This window comes from Amphibalanus amphitrite, unplaced genomic scaffold, assembly GCF_019059575.1.
Source record: "Amphibalanus amphitrite isolate SeventyFive unplaced genomic scaffold, NRLGWU_Aamphi_draft 000198F_arrow, whole genome shotgun sequence".
NCBI classification, from domain to species: domain Eukaryota; kingdom Metazoa; phylum Arthropoda; class Thecostraca; order Balanomorpha; family Balanidae; genus Amphibalanus; species Amphibalanus amphitrite.
This window is the reverse complement of record NW_024881693.1, coordinates 533,960-547,085: the sequence shown is the minus strand read 5'-3', so window position 1 is coordinate 547,085 and position 13,126 is coordinate 533,960. Positions and strand designations below refer to the sequence as shown.

General features: G+C 50.5%; 1 protein-coding gene and 2 non-coding genes across 4 annotated transcripts in view; 2 read left to right on the top strand and 1 right to left on the bottom strand.

The window, feature by feature from the left end:
• LOC122384781 (CD109 antigen-like) overlaps positions 1-13,126 on the top strand; it is an 88,138-nt gene that overhangs the window by 63,146 nt on the left and 11,866 nt on the right. For both annotated transcript variants that reach the window (XM_043372519.1, XM_043372520.1), the window contains exons 12-17: positions 2-112; positions 628-768; positions 7,040-7,195; positions 7,437-7,579; positions 8,890-9,056; positions 9,357-9,580. In XM_043372519.1, the coding sequence (XP_043228454.1) occupies positions 2-112; positions 628-768; positions 7,040-7,195; positions 7,437-7,579; positions 8,890-9,056; positions 9,357-9,580 (942 nt within the window). The remainder of the gene's footprint in view (position 1; positions 113-627; positions 769-7,039; positions 7,196-7,436; positions 7,580-8,889; positions 9,057-9,356; positions 9,581-13,126) is intronic.
• On the top strand, positions 7,706-7,777 carry Trnad-guc. The gene has a single exon. It is a non-coding gene; the product is annotated as a tRNA-Asp (tRNA).
• Trnae-cuc lies at positions 9,257-9,328 on the bottom strand. Its single transcript has one exon. It is a non-coding gene; the product is annotated as a tRNA-Glu (tRNA).

The window sequence follows — 13,126 nt, the reverse complement described above, 5'->3', positions numbered from 1 at the left end:
GGTGGGCGAATATCTGGTGCTACACGTGCGCTGCAACTTCTTCATCGACCACTTCCGCTACGTGGTGTTCTCCAAAGGCATCCTGCTGGACCACGGCCTCGTCAAAATGAAGGTCAGTAGGCCTACTCCAGAATATACTGCATGCTTCTAGGTGAGCTCACTGGTATTTGCGTTTTGCCGTTAACTGCTCACCAACCAATAGCTTACAGAGATTGGTGTTCGTCAAGGAAGCCGAATACCGCGGACAGCTAACGTTTGCGGTTTTCCACTTGACTTTATCGATAATTGACTGATAGCAAATTTATTGCCAACTTTAAAATGCAGTGTGGTTGGAATGAGACTTTCTCAAGTTGTTGATGCCGCGGCTGAACTTGAAGCAACGACATTTTACCGCGTCGCGACGAAACACAAACTTCGCCACTTATCTACATTATTCAGCATCAGTTGACGTCGTCCTCCACACACGTAAACAACTGAACTTTATCCACAAACCTTAGCGCCTCTTCCAATCTTAACTTCTACCACGTCTCAGGACTCAGCTTGGGACGATGACACCAAAACTGACAATCTCTCTCATCCTCCCCTGTGACCCATGACCTGACCCGTGACCTGACCTCTGACCCACAGGCGCCGCTGCACACGTTCCCCATACCGGTGACACCCCAGATGGCGCCAGAGGCCACTGTGCTCATCTTCCACCTGACCCCGTACGGCCAGGTGGTCAGCGACACACTCCGCTTCCCCGTCTCCGGACTCTCCAGAAATAATGTGAGTGGAATTTTTCCAAACGCATTTATATTTTGTGCTTCAACGGCTGTAGGGTGGATGTCGTAGAAGGTAGTATCGAGTTTGGCCTTCTGCTGCGCCTGATTTTGTGTCTCAATGGTCTTCTTCGGTATTCATCTTTCTGACACTTTTGCGGTTTCCTATTGCTCGCTCTTCTGTTTCCTTTTATTGTGCATGACGCCCTTCTTGTATCCCCCAGGTAGGTTCTCGCTCCCTTCTGTTCCAACATCCGGTCTAGGACCACAATGGCTGTGTTACAACTTCATAGCGTCTGGGGTATTATCTGTTCCGGAACGGCCTGTAATTCATTCCACAGCCACCGCCACCGCCGCCACCGTTTCCTTTGAACTGCCACATTCCTGCTGTCAATACCAAGAATGCCCTCTGTCGCTCGATTTACCTCGCGGCGGCGCCAGTCTTTGACGCGGAAGGAGCGTTTAGCTGCTGCGTGGGGGCATTTTCTGTAACACCGCCGGCCGTGACAGAGGGGAGGAGGGGAGAGAGGGAGTCGTAGGGTGCCATGTGGCCCCATCGAGGGTGATGGATACGATTGGATGATTTGTTCGGGGCAGGGCCGGGTGGGCGGATACGTCAGTCGTGTGTGGTACGAGGACTTCTTCTCCGACCGGAGGACTGAGGTCAGGGACTTAGATACGACAAAAGGAGTTGGAAGTGTTTTGTAGTAGAACATTGAACCCTTTTTCAGATGAGCAGTGTTATCGGGTAGCTGTCATTCACTCAAGCAGTCGTGAACGGTTTTTCTAGGCTGTTTTACGTTCAATTGTGGTGTTACGTGAAAAGAACGAGGCATTCCGCTTTCGAAGTCGATCAAGGCTGTTTTATTTTGTTGTATTGTGAGGTTAAACGTTCCGCTAGCTGGTATTACTTTAACACCGAGTCTTGAAATCGACATCTTGTATGATGTATCGTTCGTCTGTCTTCCCACTCCTGTGTTTGCTATCCATCTCCTGGATGGCTTTATCAAGTTATCGCTTGAACCTCCGGTTCTACTTTGCTGCGCTGAATTTCTACCAGACATCAGCCTCTTACCCACTCCCAGGGGCGTCGCCGACGGGGGGGTCGGGGGGGTCGTGACCCCCCCACTCTTGAAAACTGGGGGTGTCGACCCCCCCCCCACTTTTTGCGATGCTGAGTATGCTTTTTTAGCTTTCATGTCAGTGAAGCAGGCGTCAGCAACACCAACAAATACACCAGTATAACGCCTTTTGGGGCGACTAACGGAGCGAGCGAGAGGGTGGGCCTTGCACGTGCGAAATTGCAAGGGGGTACCTCCAACTGACTTGTGCACGGCACCCTACTAACCGGTCTCTAGCGATGTGCCAAATTTGGGCACAATTGGCCCAGCCGTTCTCGAGATCTGGAAGCGGCACCCTGCACGTGCGCACGTGCAAAATGGGTCCCAACTGACTTGTGCACGGCACCCTACTAACCGGTCCCTAACTGTGTACCAAATTTGAGCGCAATCGGTCGAAGCCGTTCTCGAGATCTGGAATCGACCCCTGCACGTGCGCACGTGCAGCAGCACCCCAACTCTGGCACATGTATATGCAGTGCCTAGTGGGTGCCTACCTACATGCCAACTTTCAGCGCAATCGGCCAAGTAGTTACCAAGATATTGCAACAATTACAAAACGGACACCTCTTCGTATTGCACGTGGCCGGTGGCACGTGCATAAGGGGTCACCCACATGCATCAGGAATAGTCCAATACTTGGTAGAAGGAATGAAGCTACCCTACAAAAATTACCGCGTGTAAATCGGTCAAGTGGTTGCTGAGATATAAGCTTCGCAAAAGCGTGACCACGGCCGGCCGGCCGCTCATACTCAGAAATTTATGTTAATCTAAGGAAAGACTGCGCTCGCTTCGCTCGCTCCGTAATCAGATTCAGAATCAGTGGCGGCGGAATAGGGGGTGCAGGGGGTGCAGCTGCACCCCCATCGAAGAACATGGGGGTGCAAACATATCTTTTTGCACCCCCAAAATCCGTACAAGGGGCCCGTCGCACCATCCAATACATTTTCTCCTGAAAACCAGTGATCGGGAAACGAACACTGATGTGGAATCATCCGGGATGTCCAATTATGGTCAGGAGCGTCCCATGCTAGTCTTTGGGGCCCCCATACCGACCTAGAAGTGTCCCGAGCCGTGTTTGGTGCTCCACGCGGCATCTGAGGGCCCCCACGACGGCCTCAGAGGGCCCTTTTATGACGATCTCTGAGGGCTCCCACGACGACCTCTGTCCCCTGGGGCCCTACAACGGCCACTTAGGGCCCTCATGACGACCACTGAGGGTCCCACAAAGATTCCAGGGCCCCAAAGAGACTCCGGGGGCTACGCTGGCCTCTGAGGGCCCCTATATGACGGCCTCTGAGGGCCCCTATATGACGACCTTTGAGAGCCCTTACGATGATCTCTGAGGGAGGTCGTCACGACCACTAAGGGCCCTCATGACGACCGCTGAGGGTCCCACAGGACTCCAGGGGCCCCACTGGCCTCTGAGGGCCTCTAAGACGGTATCTGAGGGCCCTCGTGACGGCCCTAGACCCAACTCAAGTCTGAGGGCCCATTTGGCCTCAGACGGCCCAGCGACGGCCTCTGAGGGCCCCAACACAGCCAGACTGCAGGGGCTATGCTGGCATCTGAGGGCCCTACAACGGTCTATTGAGGGTCCTAACAACGATGGTCTCTAGCGGTCTTACCAAGGCCTCTGAGAGCCCTGCAAAGGTATCTGAGGGCCCATGAAGACCCTCACTATGGTCAAGGACCCTCATGACGACCTCTGATGATCCTCTCGAAGGCTTCACAACAACTTCTGAGGACCCCAGGACGGTCCCTGAGGGGCTGAGGGCCCTGTCGACGACCTCTCTGGGCCCTCACGATGGTCTCTAAGACCCAACGCAAGCTCCAAAGGCCCACGCTGGCGTCTGAGGGCCCCACGACGGCCTCTGAGGGCCTTGACGCAGGCAGGCTCCAGGGCCATGCTGACCTCTGAGGGCCCTCTTGACGGCTTCTAGGGCCTAACGAAGGCTTCAAGGGCCAACGCTGGCCTCTGAAGAACCCTACGACGGCCTCAGAGGGTCTCAACTCAACGCAGGCAGGTGCCAGGAGACATGCTGGCCTCTGAGGGCCCCACAGAGTAGAGATTCAGAGGATCCAACGACCTTTGTGGACCTTACGAAATACGAAGGTCTCCGAGAGCTCACGCAGGCTCCTGAAATTCCACACTGATTCTCAGGCCCCATGTCGGCTTGTTGAGGCACTTTATCTGCTCTTGGTGCCCCGTTGCCGGCCTCTGAGAGTCTCAAGTCGGAACTTATAGGGCCATGGGCCCTACACCGGCTTTTATAGCCCCTACATCGACTCTTGGGACTCATGACCCATGAAATGTGGGACTAAGCGGCTTCTAAGAATCCCCGTGCTGGTTCTAGTAGCCGCCAGCCGAATATTAGGGCTCACACGCGAGCTCCTGGGACCCCGTGCGTACCCCAGAGGTTTACATGCCTCTCAGACCCCACACATACTTTTGGGGCTCAAACGCTTGCCCCCGAAGGCCCCACTGAGACCCCTTTCCTCTACTTAGTCCTCCATGCCGGCTCTTTAGGCTAAACATCGGCTCCTGTGGCCTCCATCCCGGCTTTGGACTTGGAGGGCCTCCATACAGGCTTTTTTGGGGTCCGATGCCGGTTTCTGAGAGCCCTCAAAAGACTTTCGAGCCTATACTGCCTTCTGAAACATTTCAGCAACTTTCAAGGGACCGACCCTGATCGGAGGGCTCATTCAGTCTGGGGAGTCATGTAGGTCTCTGGACTGGAGGAGTCTCTATGTGGTCGGTTTCCAAGGGGGTTCTAAACACGGTCTTCTTGGAACGGTCTCGTAGGGCACTCAATGGTCCACTGCGGATCCAGAAAAGTGGTCTGAGACGCTGCGGGTGGTGACTAGACTAAAAGATTAACCGATAAACAACTAGCTGCATTTGCTTCTTTATGCTTTCATTATTTGAGATAGGTAGATAGTAGATACACTGCAATTTCAAACCTTTTACACAACTTGTGTGTATGGGGATAGTTTTCCAAAATCTGCATTTTTCATGAATCAATAATAATCACTAAAAAAACTGGAGGGGGGCCCAAAACTTGCAGAGGGGCCCCTTAGGAAAACTTTGCACCCCCATCCAAAATTACCTTCCGCCGCCACTGTTCAGAATCGCTTGAAGAGCTCCCTAAAGCCAATTAGCCAATTACCTAAAGTTCAATTAGCTGTGGGCGGGGAACACCAGCACAACAATACTTACTTTTAAGTAGCCACCATTCTAGTACCTTTTTATCCCTCAAAGGATTGGACGCGCCAAAACTGCCCCGAGCGTTCGTCTGATCGTTAAAAAAAAAAAATGGTCGCAGTCGATTCGTCGGATCAGTACCTAACTACAAAACTACAAACTAGCCTCAGCCCTATGGCTACCGTCACAACTAGCTGTACAGTGCACATGTAGGGGAAAGGGAGTCAGATGAAACCGTCTCGGGCTTTCGCAAAGAAGTCGCGCAAAAAGGAGCCGATTGCAACGAAACTTCCGGTGCGCTCGAGTTAATCACCTACTTAAAAATAAATCGATATCCCTGATTAAAATAAAGATGACCTTGGTTCACTTTTTAATAACATGCTTTTAATTTAGGTATAGGATAGTTTTTGGAGCTGATTTTGAACTTAGCGCCCATCTGAACATTTAAGAAGTAGTTGTGTTGCTTATACATATAACATGTTAGGAACTTAGGAAGCAATCGGTGGTGGTCATCCACTATTAGGTACTGGTCGATCTGACCTGACCTGATCTACCCCAAATGCATGGAGTCTTCATCTTCGTTCAAAACTAAGATAACATTCGTAATCAGAACCTCGAAAAACCATCACAACTTACATTCACAAAGTTCTAGCAGGTCCCGAGTTTCCCTACTTATTGGCGATGACGTGAGTCCTGAGATGACCCGAAACCTTGTAAATGGGTATCATCGGCTTTCTCTCGTCACGGGCAGCATGCTCTTTTTTTCCGCAAACCTCTAGATCGATCAGGGGTCGAAAGCATACCTCAGCGTTACTTTAGTATACGTTATACGTTAGCGACTGGGAACCCACCAATAGAAGGGCTACAGTGAAGCAGAAAGCATATTCGATAGCTCTTTCAACGCTCTTTCGCTAGCTTCGCGTCAGATTTCATCTCAGGTCTATGTTTTGCCCATAGAAGGCAAGCAGCTAACTGGACAGATTGTGCCGAAACATTTGCTTTGCAATAACTTAAGATTCCGTGAATTTGTATGGTATTTACATACGTTGTCTTGTCAGTTGTCACCACCGTGTTTATCTCTTTGAGACGCGTCACATGAGTTAAAATTTGACCATTCAGAATTAACGTTAAAACGACCTCAGGTCGACGTTATGTCCTGATCGAAAAAGGACCTCTTGCTGCATATGAATGGATCCGTGTTGTTGAGCTGAACAGTGAACACCTTCCAGGTGCTGTCATCGCTCTACCGCGTCTTCGTCAAAAGTTGTAGAAAAAAACAAATGCTGGTGGCCATCGATGGACATTTCCACTAATGACCTTTCGAGTCATCACTCGCCATAAGTTGCACCCTGTCCCTGGCAATGATGAGCTGATTTGACATGGCTCCAAAGATATTTTGCGTTTCTGACGAACTTTTTGAAAGCAGGAGGCATTCGTGCTTTTTCCAATTTCTGATTATTTTCTAATGATGAGGTCACGTATTTGACCTGCCTCCAGATCGATGTAAATCCTCAGAATCATGAATTGCTGACACGTACCTATAACCCCTTACATTAGGTATACAGTGTACCAAATTTCGAAGTTATGGGAGAAAAGCTACAAGAATGGCGAGAGGGTTAAGTTTGATAGAGGTATACCGTATAACTGAACTTGACATGGCGACCTGACCTTAAGTGACCAGTGATAATTTTTACGCAAGTGATGTAGGTAGGTATACCTACCTAATAGGTTATACCAAATTTCGCGGCGCTGCGCGCCGATTTGTTACACGCGCACACACACATACGCACGCACAAAACTGGGAAGTGTGGCAAAAAAAAAAACACCCCTACCCATCGGGTGAAGACTAGAAACCCGACCCCCCCACTCAAAAATCCGTGGCGACGCCCCTGCCCACTCCCCATCGAGCTGTCTCTTACCTCTCCATCTGACGCCCGCTCTAACCGGTTCCACAGTTCACGGTGTCGGTGGCTCGCACCACGCACCCGAACCAGCCCCGGTTCGGGGTCGAGGTGTCGGTCAAAGGTCGCCAGGGGGCCACCGTGGGCCTGGCCGCCTTCCAGTCGCACCTCTACCAGGTCGCCGCCGGAACAGACGTCTCCAGCTTCAAGGTATGTGGGCGCACCTGCTTCAGCGCGGATCATGAGCGTTGCGCATCCGGATTATCAGAAACGGCCAATGTCCATTTTGAATGTTGTGGGCTGGATATGGCATCATGACATGACCTGATTTTACCTGCCTATTAGCGAATCTTCTTGGCTGATGTCAGATGTTTATGTATTGGTATCGCCAAAGGCGCTTGCCACCGGCCATCGCCAACTAACGCTCACGCCGTCTTGTGTCCATTCCCAGCTGATGCGAGCCATGCAGAAGTTCGACCACAGCGCCTCTAGCGGCGAGTTTGCTCATCAGTGGACGACGGACGACGGCCTTCCCGGCCCTACCGTTCATCTGGCCTCTCACCGAACAGCATTTGGCTTCAACGAAACGCTCGAGTAAGAAAACAGCTTGTCGAATGATGTCATAGTTCTATTACGTAAGATATTCAGGGCAATTACTGAATTACGCATTTCTCAAATGGTGTCTTGGATTTGAAACCCCTTACGACCGCTTTCATCCACTCCTCGATAGTATAGTGGTGAGTATCCCCGCCTGTCACGCGGGAGACCGGGGTTCGATTCCCCGTCGGGGAGCTTTTTGTGACTTCATCTGTGATATCAATCACACTGAATCTCATCCATGATCCATCCGGGTGCGGTGCTATTGTTTGGTGCGCATGTATAGCTGTCCTCCCAAAAATGCTCCTTTGGTTACTTCGCACAACATAACGTTCTGTTTCAAGCTCATGCTCTAAATTTCATGCCCTCGAGGTACCTTTGCCCTCGATTTAGTTCATCCAACCTCGGACCTCATCAGTCATCACAGAACAGATTTATTTGAATAAGATCCACGATTACATGGCTTTTCACTTACTCGCGTCTGAATGGTAATACAATGGGAAGTTGGAACAGGCACACGGAAATGACTACAAACATTCGCATACCATGCATACACTCGCACCAGAAACGATATCGTGAATCAGAGAGATCCAGCGAACAGCCTGGCATCTGCCCGGAAAGACAAAGTGCCAGGCTCAATGCCGCTGTCGTTCAGCAGCGACACACCGCGGTAACAGAGTCGCCGCCTGCCGGCCTCCACACGGATGGCCGGAAGGGTAAACGAGTCCGCTCGCCTGGTGTTATGATCATACCGCTGGTGGGCTCGCTGTCCGAAGGTCTTAAGAAGAAAGTCCGGATGGCCTGACTTCATCGTCCGCTCGACTGCACACAAGGTATGGTAAGCCACCAACTGTTCGGCCGTGAGCCAGCCGAGGCTCGATATGGCACCCGAGATGTGATCACATCGCCTTTTCCCGGTCACGACACGTGCGCAGAAGTTGATGGTCTTCTGTACACGGTGCAGCTGTGTGCTAGTACAAGACCCATACACCGACATGCAGTAGCGCACAATGGATAACACTAGAGCTTCTGTGATGCCCTTTAACACAGGTCTAGGTATGACGTGACGTGCGTGACTTAGGGCTATCAGAATACCGGCGCACTTATGGGACATATTGTCTATCTGAGCCTCAAAATTTAGATGCCTGTCAAGTTGAACACCGAGGTTTTTAACTACTCCTGAGTCTGGAATGACATCTCCATTGAAGGTCAACGTCACAGGTGGTACATTGCGCAGCATTGAGGGGGTACCTAGCACTAACATCATCACCAGTCGCCTGACAGTCATCATTCACCCCCTTTTCCAGAGACTCGGAGCTGCTTGTGCTCACGGATGCCGGGGTTCCTCCGCGGCCGCCGCCACCTCCCTGCACTCTGGGGGGCCGGCGAGCCTGCAGGGCGGGCGGCTGTTACCCCACCTCGGCCCGCTGCGACGGCCGCTTCGACTGTGACGATATGTCCGACGAGTCAGGGTGTGAGTTGAATGGAAGTGGTGATAGCTTGTGGTTAGCAATTCACTCTGCTCAGGCACGATTGTTGGTTAGCTTTCCGTTTGGTGTGGAATTTTGTGGGTTGAGGGCTTTGGTATTGCTTTTTTGCCTGTGCTCTGCCTCTGACCATGCGGCTCTCAGTTCATATTCCACTGGAGGAAAACTTGGCTGAAGTCAAAACGCGTTCCCGCACCGGGAATCGAACCCGGGCCTCACGGGTGAGAGCCGTGTATCCTAGCCACTAGACCACGCGGGAGTTAAAGTCGTTGGCGCTCTGTCTGCAGGCGACTCTAGTCTTCACTCTGGCGTGGACGAGTTCCTGTTGCGGAGGCGGAGTCGGGTGCTGTCGGACTTCATGCCGACTTGGCTATGGCGCGACGTCACCATTGGCAAGAACGGGCACATCATCGTGCAGGCGGACGGGCCGAACGTGACGTCAAAGTGGACCGTCTCCAGTATCGGCGTGGGCGAGGAGAACGGTCTCGGCTACGTGCACACGGCGGCAAAGGTAGGGCAAACGATACAATTGTTGGACGTCTATTCACTTTTATTTCTATTCTATCAAAATAATTATGACACTAAAAAGATGATAAGCTGAAGTGCCACAGAAGTCACTTACCTGGAAAGGACACCCGTCTCCACAAACGTGCGGGCATCCGTCTTCCTTTCCTGAGCGCTCCCCGACTACTGAGCGACACGGAGCCTCCTCTGCCGCGCCGGCCAGACAAACTGTGCCCTCAGGGTGTCGTCTTACTGACCTGTCAGCCAATCACCGCTCGCGTCGTGCCCCTCCTGCCCCCCTCCCCCCCCCCCGCCGGCGATCGGATTCGGTCTCGAGCTGTGATGAGACGGTGTCAAATGGCACGCAGAAATACAACACCGTATCCGTGCGGCAGATTCAGACGTGATCAGGGTTTAGATAAACGAGGCTCGCGGTCCAACATCACTCAGGAATGAGATATCAGGAGTTGTAGGTCCGAAGACAGTAATCGGAGGGCGGGGGTCATCAGGTCAGAACTCAGAAGTCACTGCTCAGGGGACAGGAGTGAAAGGTAACGGGTCAAAATGTTTCCGTCATATGTTTTTTTTTCGCCGAAAACAAGGCTAGCTTTGTGTCTAAACGGTTTCCTCCTGTCCAAAAGTTTTAAAAATGCCAGCAGCGCAACTTCAATGACGTTAAGCGACGTATGACTCGTTCTGGACTGGTGGAACTTATGATGAGTTGTTATAAAATACGTCAGCAGCACCAATAAATGACCACGTGCTGCCGCCGTGCATTCAAGGTCATGTCACCGTCGACCATTTCCAGGTGTGGCGTTGTCTGCGTTCTACCCATAAGCTAAGTGCTCAACAAGTCGTCAAAATGACGACATGAGTAAGACGATATGGAGTCGTTCGTTAAGTGTCCAATCGCTCTTCAGTTCCCGAATGCAACTCTGCTATTCGTCAACAAGGTCCAACTTCCACCATCTATCAAACGGTGGCGGTAAAGCGCAGAGAGTGGATTGGTGCTATGTTATATCCTCTTGAGACCGGAAGAAAAGTTTACCAGTAGAAGAACACGGACTTTGGAATGTTTGCTGCTATAGTGGTGCAATTAGCATGTTTAAAGGCAAGGCGTTTGAGCTATGTATGCCAATACACATGCGCGGTAAACTTTATGCATATCATAGTATAAATCCGGACTAAAAACTTTGTTTACGCATGTGCGTCACCACCACTACGGACAGTGTCCGTACAGGTTTTGCAAGGTCCAAAAACTTGTGTGGAATGTCCGTACAAGTTGCGACGACCGAAAATGGACTTTTTGCATGATAAAGCGACAAGTGTTACCAATGTTGCTGGATTTATGTGAAGATCTCAAGATGTTTAAGCCTTTTTGACGAGGAAAGCAGGGGTCTTAATCACGTTTTACTGTGCACATCTATCAGCTAACTTGCTCTCTCTCTCTCTCTCTCAAATTGTGTGGTAGACCATACTCTTATGTCTAATTCAATATACCAGGGTAGGTATATTGAACCAGTATAACGCCTTTTGGGGCGACTAACGGAGCGAGCGAGAGGGTGAGCCTTGCACGTGCGAAATTTCGAGGGGGTACCTCCAGCTGACTTGTGCACGGCACCCTACTAACCGGTCTCTAGCGATGTGCCAAATTTGAGTACAATCGGCCCAGCCGTTCTCGAGATCTGGAAGTGGCACCCAGCACGTGCGCACGTGCAAAATGGGTCCCAACTGACTTTTGCACGGCATCCTACTAACCGGTCCCTATAGCCATGTACCAAATTTGAGCGCCATCGGTCCAGCCGTTCTCGAGATCTGGAATCGACCCCTGCACGTGCGCACGTGCAGCAGCACCCCAACTCTGGCACATGGATATGCATTGCCTAGTGGGTGCCTACCTGCATGCCAACTTTCAGCGCAATCGGCCAAGTAGTTACCGAGATATTGCAACAATTACAAAAGTGACACCTCTTCGTTTTGCACGTGGCACGTGCATAAGGGGTCACCCACATGCATCGGGAATAGTCCAATACTTGGTAGAAGGAATGAGGCTACCCTACAAAAAATACCGCATGTAAATCGGTCAAGTGGTTGCTGAGATATAAGCGTCGCAGAATCGTGACCACGGCCGGCCGGCCGCTCATACTCAGAAATTTCCGTTATTCTACGTAAGACTCCGCTCGCTTCGCTCGCTCCGTAATTAGGCCATGGACTATACATCGATCTGGAGACGATTGGCACCGACTTCACCGGCTTCAGAGGGCTTGCCCTCACACTGCAGAATCCGCAGTGCAGAATATGTGCCAAATTCAAAATTCTTATACATGCCTACGATGCTACTTGAACCTAACGTTGGAGTTCAAGTTCTTGTTCGCGTAAAGACAAAGAACCAAACCACTGTTTGCGCTATATCGGCACTGCTGAATGCTGCTAGATGGTCGAAGTTGTTGGCGAATAGCAGTGTTGCTTTTAGGAACTGAAGAGCGATTAGACACTTAAAAGATTAAAGATATACAACTCCATCGAATTAACTAAGCCGTTTTGAAGTGCACATGGCCTTATGGCCCATAAGCTATGGGCTGACCGCAAACACTATAAAGCCTCTGAATGGTCGACGGTGGCATGACATTCAATGCACGGCGGAGGCACGCTGTCCTTTTTGTTTGACGTTTTCTTGTGATGCTCCTTAGAGCAGGTATGTTGACTAGAGCAGGCATGTTGACAAGTACAACGTCGCTGCTGCTGCTGAGGTATTGAATATCGAACCCATCATAAGTTTCACCAGTCTAGTGCAAGCTCTACGTCGGTTAACTCTGTTGAAGTGACGCTGCTGGCATTTTTAAAACTTTTAAGGCCGCGTTCCCACTACGACCGTTCAACATCGTAAATTGCAAGAACGGGAGCAAACGGCCGAGATCGTTGATCTAGAGACTTTTCTAAAAAAGTTGAACACTTCCCTAGATCTGGTATACGGGGCAAGATGGGGAAACATCGTGAGACATCGGCAAACGGCTTGGACAAAGCCAGTTGAGAGGAGCGATGATGAAGGAGGGATCGGCACAATAAGCTATTGTAAAAATAATGTTCAGACTATAGGTAGTTGATGACTGATGTGGTAAAAGATCCCATGCAACTGAATGAATGATAAAATTAGAATGCCTTTTAAATTTATTAGCGTGTTAAAAGTACGCGAGCATTAGAAAATATATCAACAAAGCCAGCGAAAAGCATTCACAGCTGTGATAACGACAATCTATTGACTTTTGAAGCGAAAATGTGTGCAGTTGATATAACTCATTGTGGTTTTGCTGTGAATACCTTCGGGAAGCGGTAACCGATAAATTGCAAGTTCCGATGATTTCCTATCAGTTTATTATGGCAACCCTCGATAAAACATTTAGCAAGTTGAAGCAGGCTGCAATACAACTGAATTTGTCGACACAGGTTCAGCGATTTAGGTATACGAGTACCTACAAGTACCTATACGGAGCAGGCATTCAGCTTACAGCAGTGCCACAGCTCATGTCACCATCGTCATGTGACTACGCCATCT